This window comes from Mustelus asterias, chromosome 7, assembly GCF_964213995.1.
Source record: "Mustelus asterias chromosome 7, sMusAst1.hap1.1, whole genome shotgun sequence".
Lineage (NCBI taxonomy): Eukaryota > Metazoa > Chordata > Chondrichthyes > Carcharhiniformes > Triakidae > Mustelus > Mustelus asterias.
In genome coordinates, this window is record NC_135807.1 from 78,764,844 (window position 1) to 78,780,243 (window position 15,400).

Consider the following 15,400-nt stretch of genomic DNA (forward strand, 5'->3'; position numbering starts at 1 on the left):
AATAGATACACGCAGCTGGATGCGTATCCCCTCCCACACATATCTGACATGGTCAACCAGATTGTGCAGTACCGGGTGTTCTCTACCATAGACCTCAAGTCTGTCTACCACCAACTCCCCATTCGCCCAGAGGACCGACAATACACGGCTCTTGAGGCGGATGGTCGCTTGTATCACTTTCTCAGGGTTCCTTTTGGTGTCATCAATGGGGTCTCGGTCTTCCAGCGTGCTATGGACCGAATGGTGGACCATAACGGACTGCGGGCTACCTTCCCGTACCTGGATAACGTCACCATCTGTGGCCATGACCAGCAGGACCACGACACCAATCTCCTTAAGTTCCTATGCATTGCATCTCGCCTGAATCTGACCTACAACAGGGAGAAGTGTGTATTTCGTACGCGCCGTTTAGCCATCCTCGGATACGTGGTGGAAAACGGGGTCATTGGCCCTGATCCAGACCGTATGTGTCCCCTCCTTGAACTTCCCCTGCCCACTAGTGCAAAAGCACTGAGAAGATGCTTAGGCTTCTTCTCTTACTACGCACAGTGGGTTCCCAATTACGCGGACAAAGCCCGTCCGCTCATCAAGTCCACCTCTTTTCCCCTAACACCAGAGGCCCGATTGGCCTTTGATAAACTAAAAGCCGACATCGCAAATGCCACGATGCACACTGTTGATGAGTCCATCCCCTTTCAGGTGGAGAGCGATGCATCTGATTTCGCCCTGGCCGCCACACTTAACCAGGCGGGCAGGCCCGTCGCATTTTTTTCCCGCACCCTCCAAGGCCCCGAAATTCGACATTCAGCGGTGGAAAAGGAGGCCCAGGCCATTGTGGAGGCCGTCAGGCATTGGCGCCATTACTTGGCGGGAAAACGGTTCACCCTGATCACGGACCAGTGGTCCGTGGCGTTCATGTTCAATAACACGCTGCGGGGCAAGATCAAGATCTTGAGGTGGAGAATCGAACTCTCCACCTATAATTACGCCATCATGTATCGTCCAGGGAAACTCAATGAGCCCTCGGATGCCCTGTCGCGTGGAACATGCGCCAGTATACAGGAGGACCATTTGCAGGCTCTCCACAATGACCTCTGCCATCCAGGGGTCACTAGGCTCTACCACTTCGTAAAAGCCCGCAATCTACCCTACTCGGTGGAGGATGTCAGGTCCATAACGAGAAGCTGTCGGGTATGCGCGGAATGCAAACCGCACTTTTACCGACCTGACCGGGCACAACTAGTCAAGGCCACTCTTCCCTTCGAAAGACTGAGTGTCGATTTTAAGGGCCCCCTTCCCTCGACAGATCGGAATGTGTACTTCCTCAACATCGTTGATGAGTACTCGAGATTCCCTTTTGTTATTCCCTGCTCTGATACATCCGCTGCTACGGTTATCAAGGCATTCCGTGATCTTTTCACCCTGTTCGGGTACCCCTGCTACATTCACAGCGACAGGGGCTCGTCGTTCATGAGCGATGACTTGAGGCAATACCTGCTCTCATACGGGATTGCCTCTAGTAGAACCACGAGCTACAACCCAAGGGGTAACGGACAGGTGGAACGTGAGAATGCTACAGTCTGGAAGGCTGTCTTACTGGCGTTGAAGTCAAAAAGCCTTCCAGTCTCCCGTTGGCAAGAGGTGCTCCCTGATGCGCTACACTCCATACGCTCACTCCTGTGTACGGCAACCAACGCTACTCCCCATGAGAGGCTGTTTTCATTCCCTCGGAAGTCTTCCTCTGGGACCTCATTACCGTCTTGGTTGACGTACTCAGGACCTGTCCTCCTGCGGCGACATGTTAGGGCCCGCAAGTCCGACCCGTTGGTCGAACAGGTCCATCTCCTCCACGCCAACCCTCAGTATGCCTATGTGGCATACCCTGACGGGCGAGAGGACACGGTCTCGATTCGAGACCTGGTGCCAGCAGGGGACGTAGAAACCCCTGTCGCTCCCATACCTCCTGTTAGAGACCCCCCAACTATTGTTTCCCCTCCTGACACGGCGCGGGCAGCATTGGGACCATTACTTAACCCTTTTACTCCCGTGTACAGCTTGCCTGAGTCCAGGAGATGGTCACCACTTCATGGTCGGAACTCAACGGATTATCATCACCTCGGGGTCAACCGGCCCGTGAGACTGTGGAGGAACCGTTGGACATCGCCTTGGGGAGAACGCCACCGCGAGTGCCTACTCCGGTGTCATCACCGGTGTTGGGGAGGTCACAACGACGGTGCGGTCCCCCTGACCGTCTGAACTTATAGACTGATGACAAATTATTCTGTGTTTTTTTTGTACCCCGCCGGCCTTTGTTTTCAAAGGAGGGGTGAATGTGGTGAACCATCGTTGGTTCCCACTAGGTAGTACTGAGCCAGAGTCTGGCCAGTACTACGAGTCTGTATATATGTTGCTGTTGGGGTTAGGGATGGGTTGTTCTACTTGTTACTGTTGGGGTTAGGGTTGGGCTGTTACACCTGTATTATAGTTATTATGGTACATCCCAGTCGGGCTCCGCCTCCTGGGAGAGGTATAAAGGTCACTGCTTTGTCTGGGACCCCTCAGTCTGGGATCGTGTACTATATATGGTAGCTTCGTTGTAATAGTAAATAAAAGCCTTTATTTCCTTGAGCATCTCAAGCCTCATGTGTAATAACGCGCATCAGGTACCATGAACAATTATCCCATTTGTCGGCCAATACAACACCTTTAATGTTAAGGGCAAGTGCTGTTCTTTAACATCCACTCTAGTGCTGGATTTTGTGAGCCCCAGCCAGGTGTTGTAGTTAAACTCTCTGAAAAAGCTTCTTTGGTCAAGTCATAATAAGTAGAAGATTATATCATGGAACGGTTAGTGCATCTTGCTGCAAATCTGTCTGAAAATCTGGTTAGTTAAAATTAATTTTTTCAAGGATTACCTTGTTTCGTTCTTGGTCTGTAGCATCTTCCATGCGCAGGAAAAGAGTTCCTGAGGCCAAAAATGTTAGGAACCCCTGCACACGTTCAAAGGTCATGATGTGGAGATGCCGGCGTTGGACTGGAATTTGCTACCAAATAAACCTGTTGGACTTTAACCCGGTGTTGTTAAAACTCTTACCACTTTCAAAGGGACAGGAATCCCCCACAGCAAACGATTAGCTGCCAGGTGATCAGAGACCCCAAAACAGTAGAGGCAGGGTTGTCACAGACTTTCTGATCTATCGTCGTAGCTCCCAACACCCCAATAAAATCCAACCCTAGAAATGTGAGCTCCACTTTTACAATTATTCAGTTCTGATAAGTGATTGCTTCATGCAGATGTATATTATGCTGGGATTCAATATGGCAAAACATTTTCAAAAGTTCATTTGCACAATGCATATATTGTTTGCAAAGCCAGCATTTATTTCCCCTCCCTAATTTTCCTTGAGAGGTGAGGTGGGTATATTTGCTGATCCACTGCAGTGCAAGTATTCCCACTATGCTTTCTGGAGCTAAAGGTTTATCTTAAATATGTAAATAACAGGCAAGTTTTTATGTGGACAATTGTAGACATTCCCTATAACTGTACAAATCTGTAGTGCAGTTTATTACATATTGCAGTACATAAAGGAATTTGTATTTGCATTTCAACTATCTAACAAAAATGTAATGCACAAAGCTTGGTGTGAAACATTGGACTGAACATCTGCTTTGGGGCAGGAAACAGGCATTTGAACGGTATACAGATCCCAAATTCTACCCCTGGTTAACGAGACTCTTAACAAGCCTAATTCCCTACCTGCCTCGTACAGTGATAGTTGCAACATGTTGTTCATACCTGTCACTTTGAATAATAGCTGAAGTAGCTTCCTTTCTTTTATTGCGAATTGCCTCATGGAAGAAGGAAGCTTCATTGTTATTCAGTGTTAGATCAGCTCCACGAGCTAGGAGTAGATGCACAGCTTCACTGTGTCCTTCTCTTGCAGCCAGATGGAGGGCAGTGTTCTTTGGAATAAATTACAAAAGAAACTTCCAACAGCCGTTTCTTCAAACATGAGAAAAACACAAACGTACATTTTATTACCCAAAAGCATAACTAGTTTGGATTCATAAAATACCCAAGGCTTTTATTCGATGTGGCATAATTTGAAAGCCTCATGTTGTTTTCTTCCCAAGGTCTCAATAATAGCTGCTGATGGTCAAACCTAAAATAATTGGATTCTGCCATTTTATTGCAAATAAAATCTAGTTAATTCCACTTGTGACAGCACTGTGTTAACTCAGCAGCACACAGAATGTATTTTTTAGCACCAAGAATTCCTGCTCGGACTGAAACTGACATCTCTTTGCATCAAAAATCAGACTGGCAGAGGGAATTGACTAGATGTGCTACAATTCTCCCAAATTAGGACTCAGTGCCCACGCCATGGGAAACCCGGGGGGTTTCCCATGGTGTCAGCAGCATCTATCAGGTGGGAGAATCCTAATTTAGTTATGTTAATTTATTCATAGTAGATAGCCTGCCAGCCAGCCCCGTTGTTCCAAGATCAGCCCACCATTTTTAAATGGTGATCTGATCTCTGCGCTCGGAGACAGGCTTCCCTCCCACAACAAAACATAAATGGATGGCCCAGAGGTTCGCACTGCTGCCTCACAGAGCCAGGGATCTGGGTTTGATTCCTGGCTTGGGTCACTGTCTGTGTGCAGTTTGCACGTTCTCCCCGTGTCTGCATGGGTTTTCTTTGGGTGCTCCAGTTTCCTCCCACAGTCCTGGTGAGGTGCATTGGCCATGCTAAATTCTCTCTCAGTGTACCCAAACAGGCGCTGGAGTGTGGTGACTAGGGGATTTTCACAGTAACTTCATTGCAGTGTTAATGTAAGCCTACTTGTGACACTAAGAAATAAACTTTAAACTTTGGTTTGCGACAGGACCTCCATAGAAATCAATTGATGTCTTTTACGAGGCACTGTACGTTGAACTTGTTACAGATCAAAAAAGTGCAATAGAGAGGGTTTTAATGACTTCAGCTTTCTGGGAAGCCTCAGCAACTTCAAATCAAAGCTGTGTGCAAGCCCTGGGGCTGAGTGCACAGCTGTGCAGACTGGTAACGTCCCCCCCCCACCCCCCAACCCCCGAACTGACATTGACATCTCCTCTGTCAGAGGGCTTCAAAGGTGTCTGCCCTCACCTGCAGCTTCTATAAGGGAGAAAGGAAAATCTCTGCTTCAGAATGGAGTGCTGTAATAATTTAAAATCCTGCCAGGTTATCGGGGTAAGAAGTTTAACAACACCAGGTTAAAGTCCAACAGGCTTATTTGGTAGCAAAAGCCACTTTTGCTACCAAATAAACCTGTTGGACTTTAACCTGGTGTTGTTAAACTTCTTACTGTGTTTACCCCAGTTCAACGCCGGCATCTCCACATCAAGGTTAACGGGGGGGGGGGGCATAGAGATTAAAGTGACCTGGCCACGTCAGAATTTTCACAGCTGACAGTAGGAATGCAGATGTTGATCACATGCCTGAAATCACCATATGAGAGGTGATCGTCAGGTCTGCCAGCACCGAAAGGACTACGGATCACGAACCCACTCAGGTCAACCTTTAACACGGACTACGCTGAGAGACTTTGCCGTCGCACCTCTCTCACCCTCCTCAAACACCTCATACACCAACTCTACAGCAAACGCCGCAGCCTGGAAACCAAGATCGAATCCATAGTCTCAACCTGCGCTCAGGACGCAGACCAGCTGCGAAACGCTGCTAAGCAGACGAGACAAAGGAACTACACCATCTACATGCACACCAAGAACAGGAAACTTGAGAAACTCGGCATCACCACCAGCAGCAACCAAGCCTCCCCCGGTACCACAGTAGAAAACAGTACCACTGCAGGAAAGTCCATTGTCAACCTATCGGACTACACACTTCAGCCAGATGAAATCGAAGTTCTCAGCCGAGGGCTCAACTTTTGCCCCACTACCAAAATAGACCCCATCAGTCTCGCAGCTGACACAGAGGAATTCATCAGGCGAATGAGGCTGCGGGAGTTCTTCCACAAACCCCAAGAGGCCAACAGCGAACACAATGAGACAGCTAATGAACCGGAACAGCAGACAGAGAGACCCGCAGTGCAACCGAAGAGGAAAGAGTCGAATTGGACTCCTCCAGAAGGCCGCTGCCCTCGACTTGACATGTATGCCCAAGCCATCAGAGGTGCGTCAACACCAAATTCATCAGCCGCACTCACAAGACAGCACCGAACATCACCCAAGCACAACGCAACGCCATCCGCGCTCTCAAGACCAACCGCAACATTGTCATCAAACCAGCAGACAAAGGAGGGGCCATCGTCATACTGAACAGAACGGATTACTGCAAAGAAGTGTACCGACAACTGAACAACGAGGAACACTACAGACAGTTACCCACTGATCCGACCAAAGAACACACCCGTCAACTCAACACTCTGATCAAAACCTTTGATCCGGACCTTCAGAGCACCCTCCGTGCTCTCATCCCACGTACTCCACGCGTTGGAGAGCTCTACTGCCTCCCAAAAATACACAAGGCAAACACACCCGGCCGTCCCATCGTTTCAGGAAACGGAACCCTGTGCGAGAACCTCTCCGGCTATGTTGAGGGCATCTTGAAACCCATTGTACAAAGAACCCCCAGCTTTTGTCGCGACTCTACGGACTTCCTACAGAAACTCAACACACATGGAGCAGTTGAACCAGGAGCACTCCTCGTCACAATGGATGTCTCGGCACTCTACACCAGCATCCCCCACGATGATGGCATTGCTGCAACGGCCTCAGTACTCAATGCCGTCAACTGCCAGTTTCCAGATGCAATTTTACAACTCATCCGCTTCATCCTGGATCACAATACCTTCACCTTCAACAACCAGTACTTCATCCAGACACACGGAACAGCCATGGGGACAAAATTCGCACCTCAATATGCCAACATCTTCATGCACAGGTTCGAACAAGACTTCTTCACCGCACAGGACCTTCAACCGATGCTATACACTAGATACATCGATGACATTTTCTTCCTTTGGAGTCATGGTGAGCAATCACTGAAACAACTATATGATGACATCAACAAGTTCCATCCCACCATCAGACTCACCATGGACTACTCTCCGGAATCGGTTGCATTCTTGGACACACGCATCTCCATTAAGGACGGTCACCTCAGCACCTCACTGTACCGCAAGCCCATGGATAACCTCATGATGCTCCACTTCTCCAGCTTCCACCCTAAACACGTAAAAGAAGCCATCCCCTACGGACAAGCCCTCCGAATACACAGGATCTGCTCGGATGAGGAGGATCGCAACAGACACCTCCAGACGCTGAAAGATGCCCTCATAAGAACAGGGTATGGCGCTCGACTCATCGATCAACAGTTCCGACGCGCCACAGCGAAAAACCGCACCGACCTCCTCAGAAGACAAACACGGGACACGGTGGACAGAGTACCCTTCGTCGTCCAGTACTTCCCCGGAGCGGAGAAGCTACGGCATCTCCTCCGGAGCCTTCAACATGTCATTGATGAAGACGAACATCTCGCCAAGGCCATCCCCACACCCCCACTTCTTGCCTTCAAACAACCACGCAACCTCAAACAGACCATTGTCCGCAGCAAACTACCCAGCCTTCAGGAGAACAGTGACCACGACACCACACAACCCTGCCACAGCAACCTCTGCAAGACGTGCCGGATCATCAACACGGATGCCATCATCTCACGTGAGAACACCATCTACCAGGTACACGGTACCTACTCTTGCAACTCGGCCAACATTGTCTACCTGATACGCTGCAAGAAAGGATGTCCCGAGGCATGGTACATTGGGGAAACCATGCAGACGCTACGACAACGGATGAATGAACACCGCTCGACGATCACCAGGCAAGACTGTTCTCTTCCTGTGGGGGAGCACTTCAGCAGTCACGAGCATTCAGCCTTGGATCTTCAGGTAAGCGTTCTCCAAGGCGGCCTTCACGACACACGACAGCGCAGAGTCACTGAGCAGAAACTGATAGCCAAGTTCCGCACACATGAGGACGGTCTAAACCGGGATGTTGGATTTATGTCACATTATCAGTAACCCCCACAGCTTGCCTCCTGGACTTGCACAATTTCACAAGCTGTACTGTCTGGAGACAATACACATCTCTTTAACCTGTGTTGAATGCTCCCTCCACCCACATTGTCAGTACATTTAAGACCTGGCTGGCTGTAGAGATTTGCATTCTAATCAGTATTCTGTAATTTGATTTCTGTGTCTGTGCTCTGTTTGAGAACAGAGACCACTCCATCTGACGAAGGAGCATTGCTCCGAAAGCTTATGGTATTTGCTACCAAATAAACCTGTTGGACTTTAATCTGGTGTTGTGAGACTTCTTACAGCACTAGAAGGGGCAGTCCAGCCATGACACTGCATCCCGGCAGAGAGTAGTGAGATCAACCCCTTGCTGCCAGCCTGGATGTGAGTGTCAGGGTATCAGCAGGCAGTGCACTATTGGCACCACCATGGCATGTGGCCTGAAGGGAGGCTGAGTGGGGCGTCTGAGGAGGAAAGGGAGCTGAGTGAGGGGTTTGAGGGGGAAGGAGGGCTGAGTGGGAAGGGGAGCTGAGTGGGGGGTCTGAGGGGGAAAGGGAGCTGAGTGGGGGGTCTGAGGGGGAAGGACGGCTGTGTGGGGGGTCTGAGGGGGAACGGGAGTTGAGGGGAGTCTGAGGGGGAAGGGGGCTGAGTGGGGGGTCTGAGGGGGAAGGACGGCTGTGTGGGGTTCTGAGGGGGAACGGGAGTTGACGGGAGTCTGAGGGGGAAGGGGGCTGAGTGGAGGGTCTGAAGGGGAAGGAGGGCTGAGTGGGGGGTCTGAGGGGGAAGGGGAGCTGTGTGGGTTGTCTGAGGGGGGAGGGGCCTGTGGGCGGGTAGTGGGAAGAGGATGCCTCTCACTGCTGACGGGTTGGTACCGCTTCCTCAACTCTTGGGGCCCAACATACCAGGTTCTTGTTTGTGAAGACCTGTCCGAAAGCCTGTCCCCTGCGGATCCCGCTAGGGAGGCGCGTGAATAGCCAGAGCTATTTGACTCAGACTGCAAGCCTGTTGATTATATTTAAATTTGAGGTTTTGAAGATGGGCAGGAATCTATTCGGGACTGGCAGTGCAGCCTGAGAGGGACCCGCACAAAACCTGCTTTTTCACCAACTCTCGATTCACCGGGCCATTGCGATTCACAATCGGAGCTAATGGACCCAGAGAATCCCGCCATGGTTAAAATGATCATCAGGTAGAATCAGTAGGAATGTTGACAGAGATTTTAACCACAATCTCGACCTATATCCATGTGTTAGAATTCACCTGTTGTATGTCTCAACACAGTAAGAAATCTGACAACACCAGGTTAAAGTTAAAGTTGGACTTTAACCTGGTGTTGTGAGACGACTTACTGTGTTTACCCCAGTCCAACACCGGCATCTCCACAGTATGTCTCAACATGCAGAGTATTTGAATATATTCTAAATATTTCATTTAGATTAAAGCAATAGCTTTGGTTAAATACCCAATGTATCTTGACAAAAATACACACAAATCAGTTTATCTTTTTTATCATTCTTCTAATTCTGTAAGCCTAGTCCATCAACCCATGCAGTTTACAGACACCTCTGTGCTCCCAGCATGGTTATCACACTTTTGAAGATTAGTAGTGATTCATGCCGGCATGATGTCACACTGCTGAAGGGGGCAGAGAGGATGCACCATAGTCGGATGCTATGGTGTCAATCCCTTTAATAATATGTTAATATATTATAATATATGGAAATCATCACATCACCGGCGAGGGTTCACCAGTGCAAATTCATTTTTTGACTGCTCGCGAGATTTAGTGGCCATTACGGGATTTGCATCTGTAAGTTTCAGGGCAATCCTCCATATTTTAAAAGGACTCAGGAGAAACCCGACAGTTTAAAAGTGGCCAACACTGGCTGCTGGCTGATAACCTAGTAAGAAGTTTAACAACCCCAGGTTAAAGTCCAACAGGTTTATTTGGTAGCAAAAGCCACACTTGTGTTGCTTTTGCTACCAAATAAACCTGTTGGACTTTAACCTGGTGTTGTTAAACTTCTTACTGTGTTTACCCCAGTCCAACGCCGGCATCTCCACATCATGATAAAAACCTCCCAGAAGGCTTGGCAGGACAAACATAACCTGTCTGTGGACTGTGCTATGAAAAAAAGGTGTGAGCCCCCGCTGAATATGCAAGTGGCCAAAAAGGCAGACACACCAGTGATCTCATCATCAGAAGGACAAAGGAAAGTAAACAGACCAGCACGAAGTCAATGGCCACAGAAATCGGCCCATCCACAGAAAACATTGAAATAACGACCCACGGGGGGTCAAGGCAGTTCCAGCCTTTTGTGTGTGGCCTTGACTAAATTAAACTGAAACTGCCGGTGATCGAAAGCCCCATTGTCCTTGAAAATCACCTACGGGGGCAGGGAAGGTGGTTTGTTAAATTGAGCTGAGAGTCAAACAAGCACGACCGAGCTCTCTTCCAGAATCGCAAGCTGAGAAGCAGACAAGCACGACCGAGCTCTCTTGCAGAGGTGAAGACCAACAGCAGCCTGGTTTCGACCCTGCACTAAGACATTGAAGCCGACCACAAAGGAACCCCTTTTAGAATTGCGAGTATCCCAGCCAACCTTGCGAAGCTCCCGAGGATAGGATAGAGGTTGAGGCAAGGGGAGGGGTGGTGTATTGTAATTTTAAAGTTCAGTAATCTTGTTTTGAACTGTGTAAAGTAAGATTTTGCGTTGTACCCATTAGCATTTCTCCCATAGTGATAGTTTAAAGTATAAGTTTTATTCATGTGTGGTGGGGTATTGGAGAGGTTGATTTTATTGTTAAATAAATCACTAAGTTTTGAAACTCGTTTGGAGTTCGTCTTGCCTCTTGTTCTCTCAGCAGCGCACTCTGACAAGGTCACAGTTTCAATATCCCTTACCATAAATCCGGAGTCTAGAACCGAGGGTGATCTGAGCGATTCGAACCCGCTCACTCATGGGAGACTGCTGGTCAGGAGATAAAAAGGACAGAGTCTCTCTGTTCTCTCTCTTGGAGACCTACTCAAGTGGAGTGGGTGCAGGGTGGCCGTTGTCCCACCGACAAGGGAGAGAATCACTCAGGCCTTGGTGGCGGTTTTGGGATGGCTGTGTGATGTAAGTATCAGGTTACCGGTCAGGTATAAACGGTGAGCCTGGTTCAGCGCTCTCTCCTGCGGAGTTGCCCCAGTGCAGCATTCCCCGGCCTTTGAAATTTCAAGGCTATCGACAGACCCCCAAATACCAGCCTGTAAGTGGGGTAAAAAGAAAGATCCTGTTACAATGGCGACCGCGACAGGACTCCGGTGGTCTGGGATATGTGACTTGCCAGAGGGGGTGAGAGAAAGAAGCAAGATGGAGGAGCGAATCTCCTCTTATCTATTTAAAAAAATCAACCTTACCAAAAAATGGGTGATAGCGCTCACAACAGCGGAGCAGCCCGCAGCGTCTGCCGCGGAGTGGACAGAGAGCAAGGATTATAATAAGGGACAGGAAAAGGCAGTTTGGCTGGCGTGCTTATCCCAGCAGATAGCCAAGATGGAGAGACGTATTGCCATTCTGGAAGAGCAACTTGGAGAAGCAAGGACCAGCGCGGGGGAAGGCGCTAGAGCAGAGGAACAGCTATATCTTGAGCTTTGTGAGGCCAGGCAGTGTATCCTGCAGGCAAATGAGTCACACAGAAACACCCAGGAGTTTCTCCAATGCCAGGCTGTAGAGGCAAAGGAGAGGGAGTGGAATGCCCAGGAACTCTTGGCTCAGAGTACACTGAGATACAGGGAACTGGAGAGAAGGTTCAGGGACATTCAGGCAGCATACAGGGTAGCCTGTGACGAGCGGGGGGACAGTGATCATGGGCCGTGTCAGGAAAGGATAGGAGAGCTGGGAGAGGCTCTGTCCAAAGTTAGGGGACTGGGTGTACCTGGTAGGACCAGGAGGGTCCCCTGGGGGCAAAAGGCTTTCCACAGCAGACGATTCCCCAGGGGCTAAGGGGAATAGACCGCCTCCAGAAGCGCCGGTAATGTGTCCGGGTCGGCAGGTGGGGTTCGGGAGAACACCCCCAGTTCGCGGCATCTCCGTCGTGTGTCGCACACCACGAGGCGGTGGGACTACCGATCATGGTGGGAGAGCCGGAGGCCGTAGAATTAGAGGGGCAGCAGCCCCAGGTAGGGCAGATGTGCCCAGTAAGGCAGCGCAAGTATGGTCCCCCAGTGGGACAGGCAGATAGGGGACCGATAGAGAGCGATATAATAATTCCCCATGGGGCACACGCGCTCAGGGGGATGGTGACCCACATTCCAAGGTTGACCAGGGCGGGAGACCCGTCATTACATTTTATGGAAGTGCAGCAGGCAGCCGACATAAACGACTGTGATGAGGTGGAAAGGGTAAAACTATTACTGATGACCCTAGACTCATATCTATATAAGGCAGTGACCTCCAGGGAAGGGGGAAGACCTGCGACATGGGTAGCGGCACAGACAGCGATTCTGGAGGCCATGGGTAAACCAGGGTAGTCCCTTCACGAGGGTGTGGGAGACAAAGCAGCAAGTCGCAGAGTCCCCGGACATGTTCGCAGACAGGCTGTGGACGGCGTATGAGGGAGCATGTGGAACTCCTTTAGACAGGCAGAATTTGGATGAGAGAACAGACCACTGGTTGAAAACACTGGTAGCAAACTGTCTCCCGCGAGTTAGGGCAAAGGCCGAGCATTGGTTCGACCCAGTGGACCCGAACCTTAACGAGGCGGAGGTAATTAGAAAACTCACCCTTGCATACCGCAACGGGGAGAAGGGTGAGGAGAAGCCCTCTCAGGGCAAGGTGCACGAAATTGCACTGGCACCCCTCAAGAGGAGGGAGTGGAAGCAGGAAGGCAGTGGGATTTCAGACAAGAGACCGGTGAGCTACGGGTGTGGGAAGCCCGGGCACTGCAGGAAGGAGTGTAGAAACCCGAATAGGTCAGTGGGGGAAAGGGCCCCGGTAGCAGCCAACCCAGCCCCGGTGGTAGGTGTACCTGGGCAGGGGACTATAGGTGTTAAAGATCTGCTGGCATATTTACAATCCAAAGCAGCAGAACCCGGACAGGCGGCCATGGCAACCGGCCAGAGAGCACCTGTGTCAGTACCCCAAGCACCCCTATGACTACCAATGAAGCAGCCCACCTTTTTATGCCCACTAGAGTATGGCCCATGCGGGAGACCCTGGGTCAGGATGAGGGTCCAGGATGTAGTAGGGAGTTACCTGCTGAACACAGGTGCTTCCAGTACTATTGTCCACACGGACAACCCCCGAACATCCCCCCTATCCAGCGGGGCGCCCTACAGTCTTGTTGGCTTTACGGGGAACGAGAAGGCTGGTTTTTTCTCGGTTCCTTTGTCCATCAGGTTAGGGACACTCCAGGCGCAGTGGAAATGCGTCCTGATGAGCTGGGAACAAGAGGGTAAAGGGATTTTACGCGCCGACTTTATAGTGGCACACCAGGTCCTGGTGGATCTGAGAAAGCACTGTCTGTGGGGCATAACAAGGAAAGGGGCTGGGAAGGAGGTCATGGTGATAGAGGAAGCACATGAGAAGGGGGCCCTGTGTGTGGTAAAGCCCAAGGAGGGGTATAATTTAGAGGTCCTAGTAAGAAATACCCCGAAGGAATATCAAGGGTATGTAAAAGGAAATCTAGCCGCCTTCGCGACCCATAAGCATGATTGTGGGAGGGTCACCGGGACAGAGTAAGGATAGACAGGGATCCCATGTCCTGACCCCAAAAACAGTATAACTTCCCCCGGGAAGCGGAGGCTGATTTAGAAATCGCCCTAAGTTCGCTGGCCAGGCAAGGCATTTTGAGGCCAATCGCCACCCACGTGAACTCGCCACTCTGGCCAGTAAGGAAGCCAGATAATTTGTGGAGGGCGACTGTGGATTATAGGGTCCTCAATAAAAACATTCCGGCTTGAGCCCCAACCGTGGCAGCCGTAGCAGACCTGTTAGGAGAGATCCCAATGTCAGCATCTGTATTTACAGAGCTGGACATTTCTAACGGCTTCTGGTCCATCCCAGTCAGGCAGAAGGACCAATATAAGTTTGCGTTTACGTTTAAGGGACAGCAGTATACGTGGAGCTGCCTCCCACAAGCGTTCCACAACAACCCCAGCATTTTCCACCAATGCATGGCGGAATGTCTGAAAGGATTTAGTGAGCCCCACAGACTCATCCAGTATGATTCTATGATTCTATGATGTGGATGACATTTTACTGTTTATGGACAGTAGTGAGGAACATGGCCCCCTGGTGACGAGCTGTTGGAGTTGCTCTGTAGGAGCGGGTTGAAAGTCAACCCAAAGAAAGCACAGATCGGGTTGCGGGAGGTCAAGTTCCTCGGATTGACCCATAGGGCCGGGGAAAGGGAGGTAAATGGGCTCAAGTTTGCCAAAAAGCTGTTAGAGCAGCTTAAGCAGGTGCACTGGCAGGCAGCCAGTAACATGGGGGCCCAGCACCGCAGGAACAGACTGCTGCTGGAGCCCCGCACGAATCACAAGAGGGCCATAGGGGACCAGGTGATGGTCCGCAATTTTGCAAGGGTAGGGACATTTGAACCCTTGTACGCTGGCCCATATAGTATTGTAGATAAAGCCAGCCCCATGGTATATGCTGTCCAGCTCCCCCGCAGAGTCAAGTGGTTCCATGTGAACCAGTGCAAACTGTTCGACCCCACTAGGGCAGGCAAGAGCAAGAGGGGGCCGAGAGCTAGGGAGTTGACGGGTGAACAGGCCCCAGTGAATGTAGAGACGGTAGGGGAGATGACCGACCTCCCCATTAGTCAGCCTGTTGCAACGTGCTGTCCCTGCCCAACAGTACAAGAGGTAGTGTCCACCATGAGGCCAATGGTGATACAGGCACGGGCTGGCCGTGCAGTAAGGGAAATTCCGAGCACCCTCTCACAGGTCGGGCGAACTGTCTCAGAGAGGCAGAGGTCATAGAAACCGAGGAAATGGAGGTATCACCATTAGCATGGGAACCGCCGGGGGGGCGTAGGAGCGATAGGGTCTCCAAGCCCCCGGTATGGTGGTCCCCGTTGTACCTAACACCTGGGACCCGGGCCCGAAGTAGAAGGGCCAGGGAATAGAGTGGTGGGAACAGGGCACTGCAGAGTACTGCTGGAGGGAACCCAGCCCCCGCAGGGAGAGTAGAGGGATCCCAGAACCCCTTAGCAGAAGGGGAGACAAGAGGCAGTCAGGCTCGTCGACAGGAGAAAGTCCGGCCCCGGCCCTTGGGCCAAACAGATGGACGGCCCCAGCATAGCGGGGACCAGTTTTGAATTGGCCACCCGG

At 50.7% G+C, this 15,400-nt stretch overlaps 1 protein-coding gene across 1 annotated transcript in view; it reads right to left on the reverse strand.

Moving 5' to 3' along the window:
• The window catches only part of trpa1b (transient receptor potential cation channel, subfamily A, member 1b), a 162,923-nt gene that overhangs the window by 74,559 nt on the left and 72,964 nt on the right, over positions 1–15,400 (reverse strand). Inside the window, exon 14 of the mRNA XM_078215501.1 lies at positions 3,797–3,963. Within this exon, the coding sequence (XP_078071627.1) occupies positions 3,797–3,963 (167 nt within the window). The remainder of the gene's footprint in view (positions 1–3,796; positions 3,964–15,400) is intronic.